Raw genomic sequence first — 18,879 nt, forward strand, 5'->3', positions numbered from 1 at the left:
TCCTATCCCAAATTCAAGACAAAGTTGAAAGACCGATAGCATTTGCAAGCAGAACCTTAACTAAATGTGAGACAAATTATAGCACCATAGAAAAAGAAGCTTTAGCTATAATGTGGAGTATAAATAAATTCAAACCATACCTATACGGTAATAAATTCATGCTTTTTACTGATCATAAACCACTGCAGTACATAAAAAATTGCAATAAAAACCAAAAGATTTTGAATTGGAGGATGGAACTCGAAAATTACGACTATACAATAGTATACAAAGAAGGCAAAACAAATGTAGTTGCAGACGCACTAAGCAGGAAAACTGAAGATAACTATGAAATTAATTTGAATAATACAGAATCATCCATTTCAGGAAGTAGTACAGGAAACGAATCAGCGGGTGAGGAAGAGGATGGACCAACTATGGGAAACGAACCCAACCAAGAAGACGAATCGGACGTCGATACAATACATTCAGCCGAATCATCCGATGATTACTACATCCATTGCGTGGAGCGGCCCATTAATTACTATCGCAATCAAATTATTTTCAGGCTTTCCCGGATCAACACAGACGTTTCAGAAACACCCTTTCCAAACTTTCAACGAACAGTAGTTTGCAGAGACAGTTTTGACGAAGACGTAATAACGGACACCCTAAGAAAATTCCATAACAACAAACAGACTGCAATAATGGCACCAGAAAGAGTTATCCCTATAATTCAAGAGGTCTACAGAAAACACTTTAACCAAAGAGGACATTTTGTAATCACCCAGCTACAGGTAGAAGACGTAACGACAGAACAGCGACAAGACGCTATCATAAACAAGGAACACAATAGGGCACACCGTGGTGTTACCGAAGTCGAAAATCAATTAAAACGATGCTACTTTTTTCCTAAGATGGTAGCTAAAATTAAAATGGTAAATCAAACCTGTAAAACATGCAATATGCACAAATACGAGCGTAAACCATACAATATCAAGTTATCACCCAGACCGACAACCGAGAAACCGTTTGACCGAGTACACATGGACATTTTTCAAATCAACAAACATAATTTTTTGTCACTAGTCGACTCATTTTCGAAACACGCACAAATGATCTTGATGGAGACAAAAAATCTAGCCGACGTAAAAAACGCTTTGGCCATGTATTTCAGTATGTATGGTACGCCCAGGAAAATAGTAACAGATCACGAAACGACATTTATGTCGTTACAACTAAAAGGTTTTTTAGATAACTTAAACGTCGAACTAGCCTATGCATCTTGCTCCGAATCAAATGGACAAGTAGAAAAAACTCATTCAACGATAATTGAAATTATAAATACAAACAAACACAAATTCCCAGATCTAGATACTACAACCTTAGTTTGTTTAGCCATATCTCTTTATAATACATCAATTCATTCAGCTACAAAATATTCACCTAATGAAGTTATTTTTAACAACAACAATATTTTGAACCCCAACGTAGTCGACGCAAATGCGCGAAAATTATACGACAAAGTAAAAACCAACATTGACAAAGCCAGATCCAACCAAGAAAAACGTAATGAGAATAGAGAAGAACCACCCCATTTGGACGACAAACAAGAAGTATTTTTAATTCCTAACATTAGAAAAAAATTAGACCCAAGGGCTAAACCAACAAATGCGAATGACATTACAGACAAAACATTCAAAAATAACAAAAGAATAAAACGACATAAAAATAAAATTAAAAGAATAAGGAAAAATACTTAATAAGGAGTTATACTTATACCATTTTCTTCTTCTAATTGCAGATGTACTCACTTATAGCGATTTTTGTACTGGTAACAAGGATTACATTCATAGAGCCAACATCATTAGAAATTCGCAACTTAATGAATGACCCAATATTGTTGTTAAAAACAAGTGATTGCAAATTACAGATAGGTCATATCAAAATAATTCATCCGATAAACATTACAAATTTAGAAAACAACGTTTACCTCTTTGCAACCATAGCCAGGAAAATAGATAGGAACATTCCAACTTCAAATCTTATTTTACAGAAGAGTAGGGAACTTGTTAACAACCTGCACCAGCTGAAGCCGATGAAATCTAGAAGAACCAAAAGATGGGACACATTAGGAGCCACCTGGAAGTGGATCGCCGGATCTCCAGACGCCGACGACCTGAGAATAATTAACACCACACTAAACATGCTAGTGACTCAAAACAATCAACAAACTAGAATCAACAATATCATCAACGAGAGGATCTACGAGATGACGAGTACCGTCAATAAACTCATTAAACAGCAAACCATGGAAAACAAAATTTTACTAGAGGAAATGGATGCAATAACTCTTCTACTTTACATGGACACAACGAATAAAATTTTAGAAAACCTGGAAGATACAATCCTGAGAACCCGGATAAAACTCGCAAACAGTAAGTTACTCTCGCTAAACGAAATACTTACCATAGAAACACTACTTAACGAACAAGGGATAGAAACACAATTCCCCGAAGAAGCCCTCAATTATGCCGAACCTAAGATAGTAAGCAAAGGCGACCTTTTAATGTACATTTTGCAGATTCCAAAAGTCAAAGAGAAATGCGAAATTATTCAGATTATACCATTAACGGTACAGAACGCCGTTATAATAAATCTGCCCCCATACGTCGTTCGCAGTGGAAAAGAACTTTTCAGCACTTCTAATCCCGATAATAAAATTCAAAGAGATAACTTTCTGAAGCCGCTAAGGAATGACTGTTCAGTTCACATAATTTCAGGCAAACGAAGTAATTGCAGTGCGATTTTTGATAATAGCACAAGAATTGCATTAATATCAAACAACAAAATTTTGATAAATAATGCCAGAGGGTTACACATGAAATCAACTTGTGGACCACATGACCGTACGCTTAATGGAAATTTTTTCATATCATTCTACAATTGTAGCGTACAGATTGATGAACAGACTTTCACGTCAAAAGAATTAGTTGACAATGCGAAAGAACTTCAAGGAGCCTTCCCAAGCCTAGCGATAGAATGGAATATCGCAAAGCAACATGACATTCCACGTATCCACAACGAGACCATAAGCAACAGAATTCAGCTGGAGCACGTGCAGTTGAAGATATTCGAACACAGAAATCTTCTACTTTCTACAGTCGGAGGACTATCAACAATCACGGTAATTTTAATTGTCACAACAATGACCTGTCTTTTTAGGAAGAGAATAGTTATCAAATTCGGAAATTGCGAGGAACAACCATCCCATAGGAATTAATTAAAAGTCCGAGGACGTCCTTTATTCTACCCCCGGAGGAGTTATGCACCTGAGACCCACATTCCACACTCCATACTAACAGTCACGCCACCGTAACCGGATCACCGTCAGCGGATTTTGTGCAGCGTTAACATTTAATAACAAGTTAGGGCAATCAGAATTCTAGACAGGAGTTTCAGTTCGATTTGAATAGCAAGTGTGAGTACATCGTAAGCCAGGTTAAAGATAAGTGAAAATAAAATTGTTTTTTTTTATGAACGAGTAAATGCCGTTCTTATAATTATATATCTCCAACCTTTTACAAATTCGATAAATTGCATCTGTCTTTGTCTTTGTGTCTTTGGGCAGAATAAGACTAAATGTTTCAAACGGATTTATACCCGAGCACACATTTAGTTACAGCAACCCATTTATCACTAGTTTAAGTTGTAAATAGGTTGCCGCAACGCAATAAGATGCTTGCTGCTTGAGTAGTTCAGGTCGGGCCACTTAAGTTGTCATAATCGAGCCACCATTTTTTTGAGCACAGAACGATATCTGGCAATTTCCTAGCCTTGCGTTGGTTTCATAGGTCGAATCATAGTGCCTTCTTACCCTATTAAATTGTTGCTGTTTTTAATTGTATTAGAACTTTATGAAAAAAGCAAACGACCGAACGTGGCTGAATGTCAGAAGGTGGCCGAACCCTGACGGCATTTCCCTATATTTTTAATATTGCAAAAATGAAAATTAAAAACATGAAAAATAAAACTTGAAACATTAAAGGAAATTCATTAATTTTACACTAATTCTTTAAGTAATTGTATCAGAATAGTGAGTCGATTGACGTGGAATTTTAAAATAATGTTCGCTGCAACTGGAATGTATGGTAAAACTCAACTGTAAATGTATTGTAAAATGTAGGAGATACACAACCAGAAAACAATCCCAGGAGAATATACAACGACTTGCGTACCGCGATGTACAGGTACTCTTGCCAATTTCTATATATATGTGTAATCCGCGATTACATTTAAAAAGTAGGATAAAAACTACAAGGTATACAGCCCTAAGGGTTGTATGACAGGGTGACGTAGGACTATATCAGATCATTAGATCAAAAACTAATGTTATCTACATTTATGGCATAAGTATGTTTATAAGAATCTGTGAGTGCCATTGTTTAAGCGAATGTTTAAAAGAGAAGAGCGAAATATTCAGACTCAATTCTTCATTGAACGCAATGGTGGCTTTGAAGATACGTTGACGGGGACCATTGCCACTATTGGTTTGGACATAGATTGGTTTAAAAATCACTTGTGTGCATCCCACTGCCCACCAGCTCACAGATTATTGTATTATTGTATTGCGTAGCTTGACATGTTTCAATAATCCTACTTTAACTCGCTTGTGGCCTTTAAAAGGGCCATTGGTTACAAATAACATTAAAGCCAAAGCACGTTCATCGCAAATATGACGTGCCAGGCGAATGTTCCTCTCTTTTGAAATGAATGGCAACATGCACGTAAGTTAGTGGCGTCGATTCAGTCTCTCTTGCACCGAGACGGTTTTACTAGTTTACTTTCACAGCTTACCGCTTGTTACATAGCAGAAAATATGGCATACACGCAAAACTTTCTGTTTTATTTGTATGAGAGTCCTTATCCTCCAATCACAGGGCTGAGGGGTCTCAAACCATCATAACATAAAGTCATGCCTCCAAAAACCCCCACATGCCAACTTTGGTTCCATTTGTTATCAAGTTATGAGGAAATTTGTATTTCATTTGTATGGGAGCTCCCTCCTAAAGAGGGGATAAAATTGCTCTCTTACCCTCAATAAAATTGCTGGTCATTTTATCTATACAACAACATATAAATTGTTCAATTTCGTTCAGTAGTTTAGTCGTTATTAGCATTTGAAATCTTTCATTCAAACGTTACACTTCTATTTTCGTTTTCACAAAATGCTACCCAGTCCCAGTATAGTAAACAAAGACGTAGTCCTACGTCAAAATCAACGCGCAATACCCAGAGATATGATTAAATAGAGCAAAACCGTAAACGAAAAATAATACGAAATCAGTTTAAGATCAACTAAGGACACGACATTTTTGATTGTTATAGCAAGCATTTCAAATATTTCATCAAAAGTGACATATCTACCAGTAAGCTCATCCCTCAGAATAACGGATTCTGCTCTTTTTTTTTTGGGAATTATGAAATTAAATTTGCCCAAGCCACAGCACGGCAACGATTCTATACGTCGTCACGTCGGAGACGGGAGGCATGTATATGTAATTGTGTACTCTTCTCGTTACTTACCTCGCAGTACCTTCCGGTCGTGATGATTGTGACATTTAAGTCCTTGGCAGCCCCGTTTTTGCACCAGCGATGGACAGTGTTTGCCGCCGTTTTGCGGTTTACGTTCAATTATCCTGGTCCGTGACATCATGCCGGTGCCGCAGGCTGTGTCGCACTCGCTCCACGGTTCCCATTCGCTCACGACGCAATCGATCACTGTGTAGATAGAGAGAAGCAATAACGAAAAAGGCTATCAGAATAGGATATAAAAATATTATGGGATATCCGTGGTGACCACCACGTTAATCGAAGGACATGAGTACGACGGCGGGATTTGAAGTATCGGACCAAGGAGAGTGGTATATTATTGAATTAAAAATGGATTCATCCAGTACCGATTTTTCAGGTTTTCGGTAGCGAGAAGGCCATTATTGGAAACTGGATTTAAATTTGGTTCGTTTGGTGACACTGCCGTTGGTTCCACCAAAGCTACCGGAATCTATACCTATAAAGAAGGATTTCTGTCTGTCTGTCTGTCTGTCTGTCTGTCTGTCTGTCTGTCTGTCTGTCTGTCCTGTGTTCCTTATAGAATCAAAAACTACTGAACCAATCGGCGTGAAAATTTGCATGTAGAGGTTTTTGGGGCCAGGAAAGGTTTTAGTGATGGTTAGAGACCCCTCCCCCCACTAAGAGGGGGGGCTCCCATACAAATGAAATACAAATTTCTGCATAACTCGAGAACTAATCAAGCAAATAGAACCAAATTTGGCATGTGGGTGTTTTCGGTGACAAGAATTTATTCTAGGGTAATTTGAGACCCCTCCCCTCTTTATAAGGGGAATTATAACTCCTCTCCCCTTTAAGAGGGGGGGCTTCCATACAAATTTCCTCATAACTCGAGAACTAATCAAGCAAATAGAACCAAATTTGGCATGTGAAGGTTTTCGAGGGCAAGAAAATTTTCTATGTTGAATTAGTACCCCTCCTCACTTTAAGAGGGGGGGCTCCTGTACAAATGAAATACCAATTTCCTCATAACTCGAAAACTAATCAAGCAAATGGAACCAAATTTGGCATGTGTGTGTTTTTGAAGACAAAATTTTTTTCTATGATGAATTGGGACCCCTCCCCACTTTAAGAGGGGGGGGGGGGGCTCCTATACAAACGAAATACAAATTTCCTTATAACTCGAGAGCTAATCCAGCAAATGGAACCAAATTTGGCATGTAGGTGTTTTTGGAGGCAAGAATGTTTTCTATGATGAATAAGAACCTCTCCTCACTTTAGGAGGGGGGGCTCCTATACAAATGAAATACAAATTTCCTCATAACTCGAGAACTAATCAAGTGAATTGAACCAAATTTGGCATGTGTGTGTTTTTGGAGACAATTTTTTTTTCAATTATGAATTGGGACCCCTCCCCACTTTAGGAGGGGGGGTCCTATACAAACGAAATACAAATTTCCTCATAACTCGAGAACTAATCCAGCAAATGGAACCAAATTTGGCGTGTAGGTGTTTTTGGAGGCAAGAATTTTTTCTGTGATGAATTAGGACCTCTTCCCACATTAGGAGGGGGGGCTCCAATACAAATGAAATACAAATTTCCCCATAACTCGAGAACTAATCAAGCAAATAGAACCAAATTCGGCATGTGGAGGTTTTTGGAGGCAAAAATATTTTCTACGGTGAATTAGGATCCTTCCACACTTCAAGAGGGGGGGCTTCTACACAAATGAAATACAAATTTCCTCATAATTCGAGAACTAATCAAGCAAATGGAACCATATTTGGCATGTGGGTGTTTTTGGAGGCAACCATTTTTCCCATGATGAATTAGGACTTCTTACCTTTTTAGGAGGGGGGGGCTCCCATTCAAACGAAATACAAATTTGCTCATAACTTTAGAACTAATCAAGCAAATGGGACCAAATTTGGCATGTGAGAGTTTTAGATGGCAGAATTTTTTTTCTGTGGTGTATTACGACCCCTTTCCCTTTTAAGAGGGTGGGCTCCCATACAAATGAAATACAAATTTCCTTATAATTTGAGTACTAATCAAGCAAATGGAACCAAATTTAGCATGTAGGAGATTTTTGAGTCTTGAATTTATTTTATGATAGTTAGAGACCTCTCACCCCTGTGGTAGGGGGATATGGACTCTCATACAAATAAAACAGAAATTTTTGCGAAACTCAAAAACTAATCGAACTCGAGAAATTCGAGACTCTTCCATAAAACATTAGTCAATACAAGACCACAAAAACTATCTATAGTAACACTAGATCATTCAGGACGAGACGGTCGCGAGTGTTGCCGGTGACCCGCCGTCGGAAGCGCCGCCCACTGGGGGGCTTGCAAAACTCGAGAAGTGACAAAGATCATCCGAGATTCATGATTTATGTACAACACAGGTTAATTTGTGGCAATACGAAGTTTGTCGGGTCAGCTAGTTCCCGATAATTGGATGCTGCAGAATTTTGACAGGATAGCATCAATATCGTTATATTTTATTTTTATGGTCGTTCGCCATTCGTTAGTTGAAAGAACCGTAACTGAATGGTAAAGGATATTTTTAATGATGGTTGGGGTCTTTTGGTACATTTTATCTTTTTCTATCCATTAAAGTGAACCTATAACTTACTTGATACATAAATTGGTAGAATGTTAATAGGGTGTAATAGATAAGATAAATTCATATACGCAAAAAATACAACTGCTACTAGTAGTAATGGAAAGAAATATAAATAAAAATCAGAGGGGTTGTGCTCAAGACACGACCGCATAGGTGACGTAGGAGCACGTAAGTCTTTTTGTAGCGATAGTAGGATGTATCCATGTATGTAATAATACGATTCTTCATGTATACAAGCTACATACGCAAACGTAACGTTTATCAAAGTAGAAACATTGTATACATTCAATCCTCAACCGATTTTGGAGTTATATCCAGGAATTGATTGAATATATTTTATTAAAACGAAACCAAGTCAGTAACTAAACCAGTAAATAAATAAGTAAATAATTTTTTATCTGTTTCTACGCTGAATAGTGCTTTTCCTCTAGTAATCGGTAGACGGTACGCGCGAGTTTTCAAGAAGTTGAAATTTTGCGCAACTTTTCTGCGGCTTACAAAAGAACACTGATAAATCATTTACAACCTGCAGACGTTTTGGAAGTCGCAGAAAATGTCGCCCGTGACCAGAAAACTTATTTCCGTCATTTGTTGGTCGTCCACAATGGCGAAAAATTCAACTTTTCCCTCGTTGCCTGTGTTATTATGGTATTAACTGGGCAAGAAAATATAATAAACTCTTCAATCGTTGTGTGGCCCTTAAAAGGACCGATTGTTTGATTATCATAACTCCAGCTTGCAATAAACTTGCACGCACCTAACGTAATTCTCTGTTCGGTAAATTGGAATACCGATAACCGCAAACCAGGCACGGCTTGTTGCAACGGACCAACCGGAAAGCCTCAGCAGCTATGAGATCAACGAAACCGTTCGTGTATGGTCCTGAATCACGATGAAATACCGCTCCAAGTGGCCAGCTGCAAGTGACGTGGGATGCTTCTGGTCATTTTGTTGTCGCGTGCAGCATATTTCCTGCCAATTCCAGAACGTCGGCAGCCAGATATTTCATCACGGCAGCGAAACGAGTGCTCCAGCTCCAACACACTGCACTGCACACACACTGCAAAAGTGCACGAGTCGAGCGTGACTTTCGTTTGCCCTGGCAAACGACGTTGGCAGTAACTCAGCTAGCGTTTGAATAATGCTGTTCACCGGCTTACTCCGTGTTATGTACCAGAGCAAGCGACAAGAATCGACCACACCTATTTTTCATGGTCCTTCATTCTATCATGTACATAAAATAAAATAGAACATTTCAATTTCGGTCTGAACAAAAGAGCAAAATTACGCTACGTAGCATTGGTGATGGATAAATTTGTGTTGGTAAAGAAAACCGAGTGGAAAACCCTAAGTTCCAAGTTTCCTAGGTTTCATCATTTACTGAAAACCGTTCTTTGAAGAACGAACAAATTCTTATATGAAGATGCAAAAGATGTTACTAAATCTCTTTCATTTTATTAAACCCATGGTTTCATTCATTTTGACGCTTGACCGAACACATTTACTTGGAGCTGGAATATTTGTTGGCTGCTTTGGTACCTTCCAAGACGGCCAACTCAACCAGCAACAAGCGAACAGAAGCGCGAGAGGTAATCGGTTAAAATTATTTGATAAGAAGAGAACAATTAGATCAATCTAAATTAAATAGAATTAAAATCAGTGAGTGAAAATTCCTTAAATCTCCATGAACATATGTTTCGTTCTTAAAAGAACGGCTTTTCGACATGATATGCTGGAAATTTAAGCCTTCTTTTCCGTCTTCTTGGGCAGCAACAAAACAGTTTGGATGTTCGGAGACACTTCTCATAGCAGTGGTGACACGGGACAGCAATTTGTTCAACTCTTCGTTGTTGCGGATGGCCAGCTGCAAGTGACGATAATTCTGATCATTTCGTTGTCGCGAGCAGCATATGTCCTCCCAATTCCAGAACTTCAGCAGCCAGATATTCCTTCACGGCAGCGAAACGAGTGCTCCAGCTCCAACACCTCGCTTGGTGAATTTGCATGTCTTCGTTGCCTTATCCGTGGGAAGCAGCAACAGCTGAAGCTCAACAATTTTCGATCGGATTCTATAGGGCGTAAACTAAATACAATCATAAGGAAGCTTAACCCATAGCTTATATCGTATATATTTCTGTCATCCGTGCTAGGGAAGCACTGACGAGGGAAGGCAAAAATATGAAAATAATTCAAATTTTCAAAATCAATTCAAAAACAACAATTTTTCAAATTCAATTCATATTGACTGAATTAAAAGCCGAAGCGTGAAAACGCTTTTCTACTTTGATGACGTCATTTCCAACAACCAATCACGAAGCGAGAATTCTGCTAGGTTCATAGGTTCATTATTTTCAATTTTTCAATAGTTCAACATCAAGAATCCACACTTTTCTTTATTTGGGTCAATTCTTAGAAGATTTTTCAAACGATTGGTGTAAGAATATTGAAAATCGATCGGAAAACCACTGAGCTATTAGCGCTCAAAACCTTTCATTTTTCGTGACGCTCGCATTATACGATTTTTTGGAATGAACCCTATCTCAAAACTTGCCGTAAGACGTAGTCCTACGTCAAAATTGACTATTTCAATGGCAGCCATGTTTTTGCAGCCAACATCTAACCATTTGCGTAAATGAAACAGCATGACACCGCTATACGTTCTGTTCGTTTCACTCTGCAAAGCCGGTGTGCAGGCAGATGGGCAGATGGGTTAAATCTTAGCCAGATTTTTGCAAAAAATACCCACGCCGGCAGTAGATGTTGGCTAATGTCAAACACATTGAGTAGGGATAGGGTTGCCAGTCCCTTGATTTCAATAGATAATCGATTAGTTCGATTAATCGAGAAGTAATCGAACTTCACTATTTCGGCTGTTCTTAATTTTTATTAGCGAAAAGTGGAAAAGGGCTTGTCGCTCGTTGATACTAAACTTTACTTTCAGGACATCAACTTGGTTAAGGTTGAGTGAAACGGAGCCTTGGGCTTGGGGTGGGTTGAACCTGGGTTGAACCATCTTCCCAAAAGTCAGAAAATTCCTTTCTTACGATTTTTTCCACTGATAATTTTTTTTGGTGCAGTATTATTTTTTGTATGTTATGCTTTTCAATATTTAGGTATTATAAACGTTTTGAAGTAGGACTACTTTGATTTCTATATTGGGGTGCACTTTAGAAAAACGAAAAGGGAACATGTAACGAAAAGTGGTAATAGTTTGCAGGCTTATAACTCAGTCATCCGTCAACTAGGGATGGGAAAACTATCATTAATTACTGATAGTTATCAGTAAGCAATAATATCACTAAGTATCAGTAAGGTTTCGCAGTTATTGATGCTTACTGATACAGTTACGTCGTCTCGTTAGAAAAATCAGTTGGATTAAAGTTAATGGTAGGTAGTTGCGTACGATATACGAGAGTGACACAATATATCGTCGTCGTCAGCAGCCTAGAGCCGGGATGGCTCGTTCTGTTTGAAGCAGTCGTCTCTATTTAACTCGATCTTGGGCCATTCGTCGCAAGTTTCCCAGTCGTCTCAAAAGTCACAAATCACTTTCGACTTGGTCAAGCCATCTTGCATGTTGAGTCTTCGTGTTTCCGGTGCTGGTGGGATTGTTGAAAAGAACTGTTGTCGTTGCTCTGTCGTTCGGCATCCTTACGACGTGCCCGGTCCACCGTAGCCTACCGACTTTCGTCAGATGTAGATGGGAGTCTCTGGGATTCTCAAGCAGTGAAAGTATGTCGTAATTCATATACTTCTACCCTTGATGAAAATCATGCCTCTCGTTTCGATACTCGCTGATCGGAACACCGCCTCAAGAGTAATGTTGAACAGCATACTGGATAACCTGTCACCTTGTCCCAACCCTCGGCGAGTCTCGAAGGGACTCGAGTGTATCCCGCGGACGTGCGAAGCACATCACTCTTTCCAATGTAGCTCTGATTAGTCGGGTCAGTTTATCCGGCAAACCGGTTTCGTGCATTATGTACCATAGCTGGTCACGATGGACTGTATCGTATGTTGCTTTGAAATCAATAAAGATGTGATCCGAGGACACGATGTACCCTCAACATTTCTGCAAGAGCTGTCGGATGGAAAAAATCTGATCGGTAGTTGCGCGAGCCCCACGAAGTCTACAATGTCGTGAATGGTAAAATTACTGATATTTACTGATAGTTGTCAGTAACGTACTGAAACTACTGATAGTTATCAATAACGATTTTTAATGATAGTTCCCATCCCTACCGTCAACAGATTCTAGAGATATTGGTATCAATCGACTGGAAATTTTTCAAAAAATCCATTACAATACAGTAGATTACATGTTTCCCTAACAGACGTTTAATAATTGAGAAAATATAAGTCGAATATTTTATATTTCATTATTTGCATTTTTCGCCTTCCCACGTCAGTGCTTCCCTAGCACGGATGACAGAAATATACACGAGATGAGCTATGGGTTAAACTTCCTTACCTTCTCCGGTCACCGGCTTTCGTTGGAAACACATCGGCAAGCAGCTAGCTTGCGGCTCGATAACATCATAAACATAAAAGTCTACCTTGATTACAGATCATACCAGTAGCGTTTGTCCCATAAACAGTATTCCCATCATCAATCCACACACAAATAACCTATCTGATGGACGAAAGTAGACAATGGACACCACGAGTCAGAAATTTGAGAATTCGAGATTAGCAAACGGACCTTTTCATGTCCACCATTTATATTAACTGAAGAGTTGAAATTATGAATTTCGCACATGTAAGAACACAATCCTTTACCTTTCGTTACTCGCGTCAACTTCGATTTATAAGCATGCTAAAACATAACAGAATTCACTCGAATACTAATGCCACTTAGCTTAGCTTAGCTTAGCTTAGACTGATTGCACATATCAATGGTTGCACTCAGCGATTGATCCGAATCAGTGAAATTGCACAATGAATCAAACGAATGTGGTTGGGAGTGACCGGTCATTCTCACTGTGCAAAATTCAGTGACTCGATATATGAAGGATCAATAACTGCGCCGGCCACGTCCTTGCAATCAGGTGGGATTGGGGAAGGAGTGTTAATGTAATCTTTGTTGTTTTAGGGACCGTGTTAACCTCTGCATCCCAGCAAAGATTACAGGAAGGAGTTGAATTTTGTTAGTAAGGTAGGCTTCGTTGGATCGGGATTCACCTTGATAAGTGATGTGATCGGTTGTTTTGTTATAAAGATATTATGTAATTTTTATTATTTATTTTTTTAGCGTTATTCTTATACTCGACTTTTATTGAGCCGGCTGTTTCGAGAATCTTGTTTAAGATAATTTAGTTATGTGAACAGATTTATGTTTGGAGATAGTTTAAACCAACAGTCGAAATATTGTTGGGTCCGATATATATTGTCATTATTAGTAGCAAATTAAACTCCAAACAGCCGGCCGTAGAGAGTTTTGCTATATTTTCATATCCACGATATAAAAACCCTGCAATAAGCTTTCGAAAGTACAATAAATGGGCGAAAGGAGGGATCAAGGGGCCTCCAACAGCCCCGACTACTACGCACCTTCAAAGAAGCCACCCTTGATTACCCCTGAATACTTTTGAATACTATTTGAATACATCAAAAATTAACAATAACTACCAATGATTACCCAAGACCAACATTGATAATCACACTGGTTACCATTGATTACTCAACTAAGACGTAAAAGGTTACAGAAGCAGTCCCCGGTTATACGCACGCACTTATACGCCTTGCTAAAAACCCCTCGGAGGCAAGGCCTTGAATTCAGGAGCTTTGCTATTTTTCCCGATGCATAGAATATACCCACGTAAAGCACGCGCACGACCTTAAGGCCTTTCAAAAATAATAATTTCAGATCATCTTCGGCCTGTGGCAGTCGGCAACCGTATTACTGTCTTTGGAAGGGAATTAAATGAATGGTAATTATTTAATCAACCCGGTTTGTTGTTAAGGCCGATTTGGCAATGTTCCATTTATGTATCACAATCAAATTCATATACTATAAAATATGAGAACTGTTGGAAAAATATGTCATTTTGTATCAATGTATATCCGGAGTGATTCGCGACTGGGGCCCAACCGGCAAACTGTAAACAAATCGGTCCACTACACCATCAGCCTTAAAAACACTGATAATATCCTTGGCAAGAATTCTTTCTTCTGTTTTAATCGTTAGAATTATTTAAAACAAGTTTTCAGTGATGGGCGATAGAAGTGTTTAATCAAAACAAAAGACAATCCGCAGTTTGGCCCCTTGCACCGTTATGAAGTGACAGGCCTACTTGCAAATCGCCCTGCAAACAGGCGACAGTAAAGAGCGAAACTGCGTTGCTCTCAAAACACAGCGCATTGTAAACAGGCGAAACTAAGTAAAAAAATTAAAACAGGGCTGGGCGAATCTAATTGTCTAAATGCCCTGAGGCTCATTCCAAAGGGTTCAACTAGAAAACCCAGATTTTGAGCCCGAATGCACAAATTCTATGCAGTAATGTTGTGAAATTAGAAGATTGATCTATTCTACACCAATTTATGTCTTTAAACCTGATGTCTGTAACTTTTATTTAAAATAAGACTTGAAAATGTACTGGCAAACCATCACAGTGATATTCCTCATTGTTTACACCTCGCCAGCTGCGCCCCTATCGCGAATCACTCCGGGTATGAAAATAAAAAGTTCTTTCATCACATATAATTTCCAATTAGAATCGCGCTACAGTCGGATTGCTCCAAAACGAAAACCAACGAGCACCAGTAAACATAATGCTGACAGCAGCAAAAGCAGCCAAACTCACCCACACAACAACAATAAAGGTTGTCATACGAATGCAAACATGTCGAAATCAACACTTATTGACCGGAAAAGTCAAACCAAGCACTGACGCTGATTTGGGCGAATGCAACTACGCTGATCGCACCTGAATGTCTATATGTTTTGAGATACAAGGATCCAAGTGTACTTAGCTGAACCGTTCTGGTAGCTGTCCTCTCTAATCCATTGGTCTGCACTCCCAACAGTCCACGTCGCGAAGCGAAACAGAGCATCAACATGCACAAGTGTGTGTAACACCCTGTGAGCTATACAAGCATAACACAGCAAATAGGAGCCACGAAGCAAAATCTTCCAATTTCATTTTCACCGTTTGATTTCACTTTTTCGGACAAAAATTCATTCTCCTCTCATTCATCACACTTAATCAAAATGTTTTCCGCTACTTTCAGCCACAATTACACTGAAATTACACTTTAAAAGTAATAAAATGACGGACACCAGAATCGTACACAGACAGCTAGCCGTGCTGCCACTTTCTCACCTCTTCACTCGAATACTAATGCCACTTGGTGAAAAACTTACGGAACTTAAACCTAGACCATTTTGATGTCCTTGCTTGGGAAGTATGCCAGAAAGAGTGACAAAACTCCCTCGTACCAACAGATTTCTTACGAACGCGATTAAGCCTAGTCCAATTTGATGTCTGTGTTAGAGAAGTGTGCCAGAAAAAATAACACAAGTTCATTATCCCAACAGATCGCAAATTCTTTACTGCGAGACGATTAAACCTCGGCGAATTTGATATCTGTGTTGGTAAAATGTGCTACAGCTGTAGTGTTCGGTTATAATACGACTCTGTATGGATACGCATGCTTGCCGTTTCATTAGAAGTGTAGTGAAAAGATGTGCTGTTGATAAAATAGGATTGAATTGGTAAAATCCCTTCAACGTGGGGAACCATGGGTAATAAAAACAATCTTTAATTTCAGTAAGCTAACAGGAAAGCAATAGTTTGTGTTCTTGATTTTGTTAAATTGTTTTCAAATGCACAATCTTTTGAGTATTGAACGTATGCAATGTTACTACTTTGATAAATGTTACATACAACGCATGTAGCATGTATATATGTTGCATATAGCATGTATACATGAGGAATCGAATGGTTACAAGCTTGGATACATGCTACTATCACTACAAAGAGACTTACGTAGTCCTGCGTCACCTATATATGCGGTCGTGTCTTGTACACAACCCCTGATTTTTTTTTCGTAGATTTTTGCTTGGAAAATAATCACGAATATATTACAAGCAAGAATAGATTTGGTTTTCACGTTTAAACTTTAAATAAAAATGCCTAAGATCCATATTTTTTTTGCTTGATTAAAAAATTCTCTTTGTTTTTTTTTCGCCCCCCTCCCCCTTCAGTGGTCCAACACTAGAGGGACAAAAACTTTTCAAAATATTTGTAATGGCCTTATTGCTTTGTTATTCAAATAACACAAAGGAGCAAAATTTTGATATTATTTTTTGTTATTTTACGAACTAAGTCAGCTAAAACAAGATCAAATTTTGATATGAGTTATTCGATTTCCATAACACATTTTGATATTATTTTGCTCTTTGCTCGTTTAGGCGCTCAAATCAGATTTCTCTACATACTAAAACCCAAGTTTACAACTCTAATGTTAAATCCGCATTGCTGTACCTCCGCGAAACGTGGTGCGTCTTAGCGGAGACAACGCAAAAACTGCAGGTATTTTTTAATCAGTGCCTGCGATATATCATTCTTGCCTGGTGGCTTGACAACTGGATACGTAATGAGGCACTCTATTGTCGATGTTATTAACGGCTGATAGCAATAGAAATACGAGAACGAGATCGAACAGACCTTGAGGAAAAGAGCGTCCGAGATCTGCCGAGAAGCACTCGACTGGAATTCACAAGGACAACGAAGAAGTGGCAGAAAATTTGTTCGGAATATTACATCTGTTAATCTGTGTTTTCAAATGAAGATTTTCTAATGAAAAGCTCAATATTTCAACATGCTACCTAATAATACAATATTAAATTGAATACGCGAATTTTCGAAGAATGTGAAGCTATATTGAAAATTCCTTAGCTTGTATTGTCCGATTGTAGGGAATCAAATGGCTACTATCATATCAATTTCATTTGGTCAAATGTCGTCGTATAATATGCTCTAAATTAATCAAACGCTCCCTGTGCATAGAATTTGACTACGCGAATACAATAGCGCAATCACATGAGCCTTCAAATTGCCAGAGGGATAAACTCCATTTCATTTACGATAATTGTCTAGATTATTATGCCAGCATATTTCATATTATCCTCCCTTCCGCAAGCTGTTATAGGAAAAGTTACCCATATAGGTTTAACATTATTTCCTCCATCTACATACACATGTTGTATGCATTCGACTTAATGAAATTCTATGTGTTGAAAATTTCCACAAGCACCCAACTTTCAACCTGGTTATGAAAGGTGCGGCAAAATCATAGCTAAACCAGGCAGCGACGATGAGCCGTGACTAAACGTAAAATGAGCGTACAATCGAGTCTTCTTCGGTTTCACCCGGCCCGGTTAGATGGAGCAGGGTGGTATTTTACGGTGGCTTATGTATCGAAAGCTCCCACAGACTTTAAAGACGTGTATTCATGTACGAGCTTATCTGGGCTACCCCATCCTAGCCGTCGAGTTGGTGCTGAACCGGAAAGAAATAAGCTCTAACAATAACAACATTGTATGCCTCATTTATTGCCGGTAGGTTCCCACACACTTCCGTGCACTGAATGTTTCCGCCTAGTTTTATTAACAGGGTATTATTTTGGCATTTTAACGAACTTAGCATCGAGAATAGATGTATGGACTACAAACACGGTGCGGTTCTATCAATAAACCTTAAAAGAAGCTCGTGCCGTAGGTTTATTTGTTGTTGCTGCTCTCCGACGCAACCAAATTTTCCGGAACGAATTAAATCAATAGAGTATTAAAACATCAGAGCTGCTTTGTATCGCAACCGGAACAATATGTAATCTAACATAACGTCGTTACTTTTTATAGATTTTGGAATATTCGGCATCTACAGCCAGGCTTCTAATTCTGTACAAATGAACACGCGTTCAAGTTCTTTTTCCAAAAGGACTATAAATTCAACATGTTAAAACGATTTGCTAGAACTGTGAATACCAAGTGGAAATTCTGACAATTCCATGGCACCATTCGGCAATTTACAGTTTTTCTTAAAAGCGCCTAAAATGCTTATCAGATAATAATTTTTCATTCAATGCCAATTTAATTCCGATCATAAAAAGCTATGTTGTGGTACAGCCACCTTTTAGTTTGGTTCGAGTGATAAATTTTCTGCCTGTCTAACCAGAAGTTTTTTTTTATCCCAGGTGTAAAGTGCTCTAGTTGTGACACTGCCTAGGTTCAAGATAAACTTATTTTTGCCGCCCGTTAATCAATTTTACAGCAAGCTCTACTTTTAAAGCCGAAGACTAGCGTATCTGCCAAAACCGGGAGGTACTAAATGCACAATTTTTTGTAAACTTGATTATTTTTTGCATAAATTATTTAGTCTCATCACCACCGGCCAAAATGCGCGCTTTGCTTTGCTTCGACTTGCGCTATTTATGTAGGGAACTGCTGAAAAAACCATGGAATGCAATAAATATTCTCTGTCGGCTGAGGACAATATATTGCTCAAAGAGGGTATTTTTTCCCTATAGATGTCTAACGTTACTACCTGCAATCAAATCGGCGCTTGGGAAAATGGTTCAGTTATGAATTATTCACAACGCAACGAAATTTATGAGACTACTGGGTAAACCCGGAGTTTCTTTGCATATATTTATTCAAATTAATGCTCTATGGCTGGATGATGCACTAAAAATTAAGC

At 38.6% G+C, this 18,879-nt stretch overlaps 1 protein-coding gene across 1 annotated transcript in view; it reads right to left on the minus strand.

Moving 5' to 3' along the window:
- Positions 1-18,879, minus strand: part of LOC128734772 (somatomedin-B and thrombospondin type-1 domain-containing protein-like) — a 74,519-nt gene that overhangs the window by 12,181 nt on the left and 43,459 nt on the right. Inside the window, exon 2 of the mRNA XM_053829115.1 lies at positions 5,566-5,760. Coding sequence (XP_053685090.1) covers positions 5,566-5,760 — 195 coding nt within the window. The remainder of the gene's footprint in view (positions 1-5,565; positions 5,761-18,879) is intronic.

Source organism: Sabethes cyaneus, chromosome 2 (assembly GCF_943734655.1).
Source record: "Sabethes cyaneus chromosome 2, idSabCyanKW18_F2, whole genome shotgun sequence".
Lineage (NCBI taxonomy): Eukaryota > Metazoa > Arthropoda > Insecta > Diptera > Culicidae > Sabethes > Sabethes cyaneus.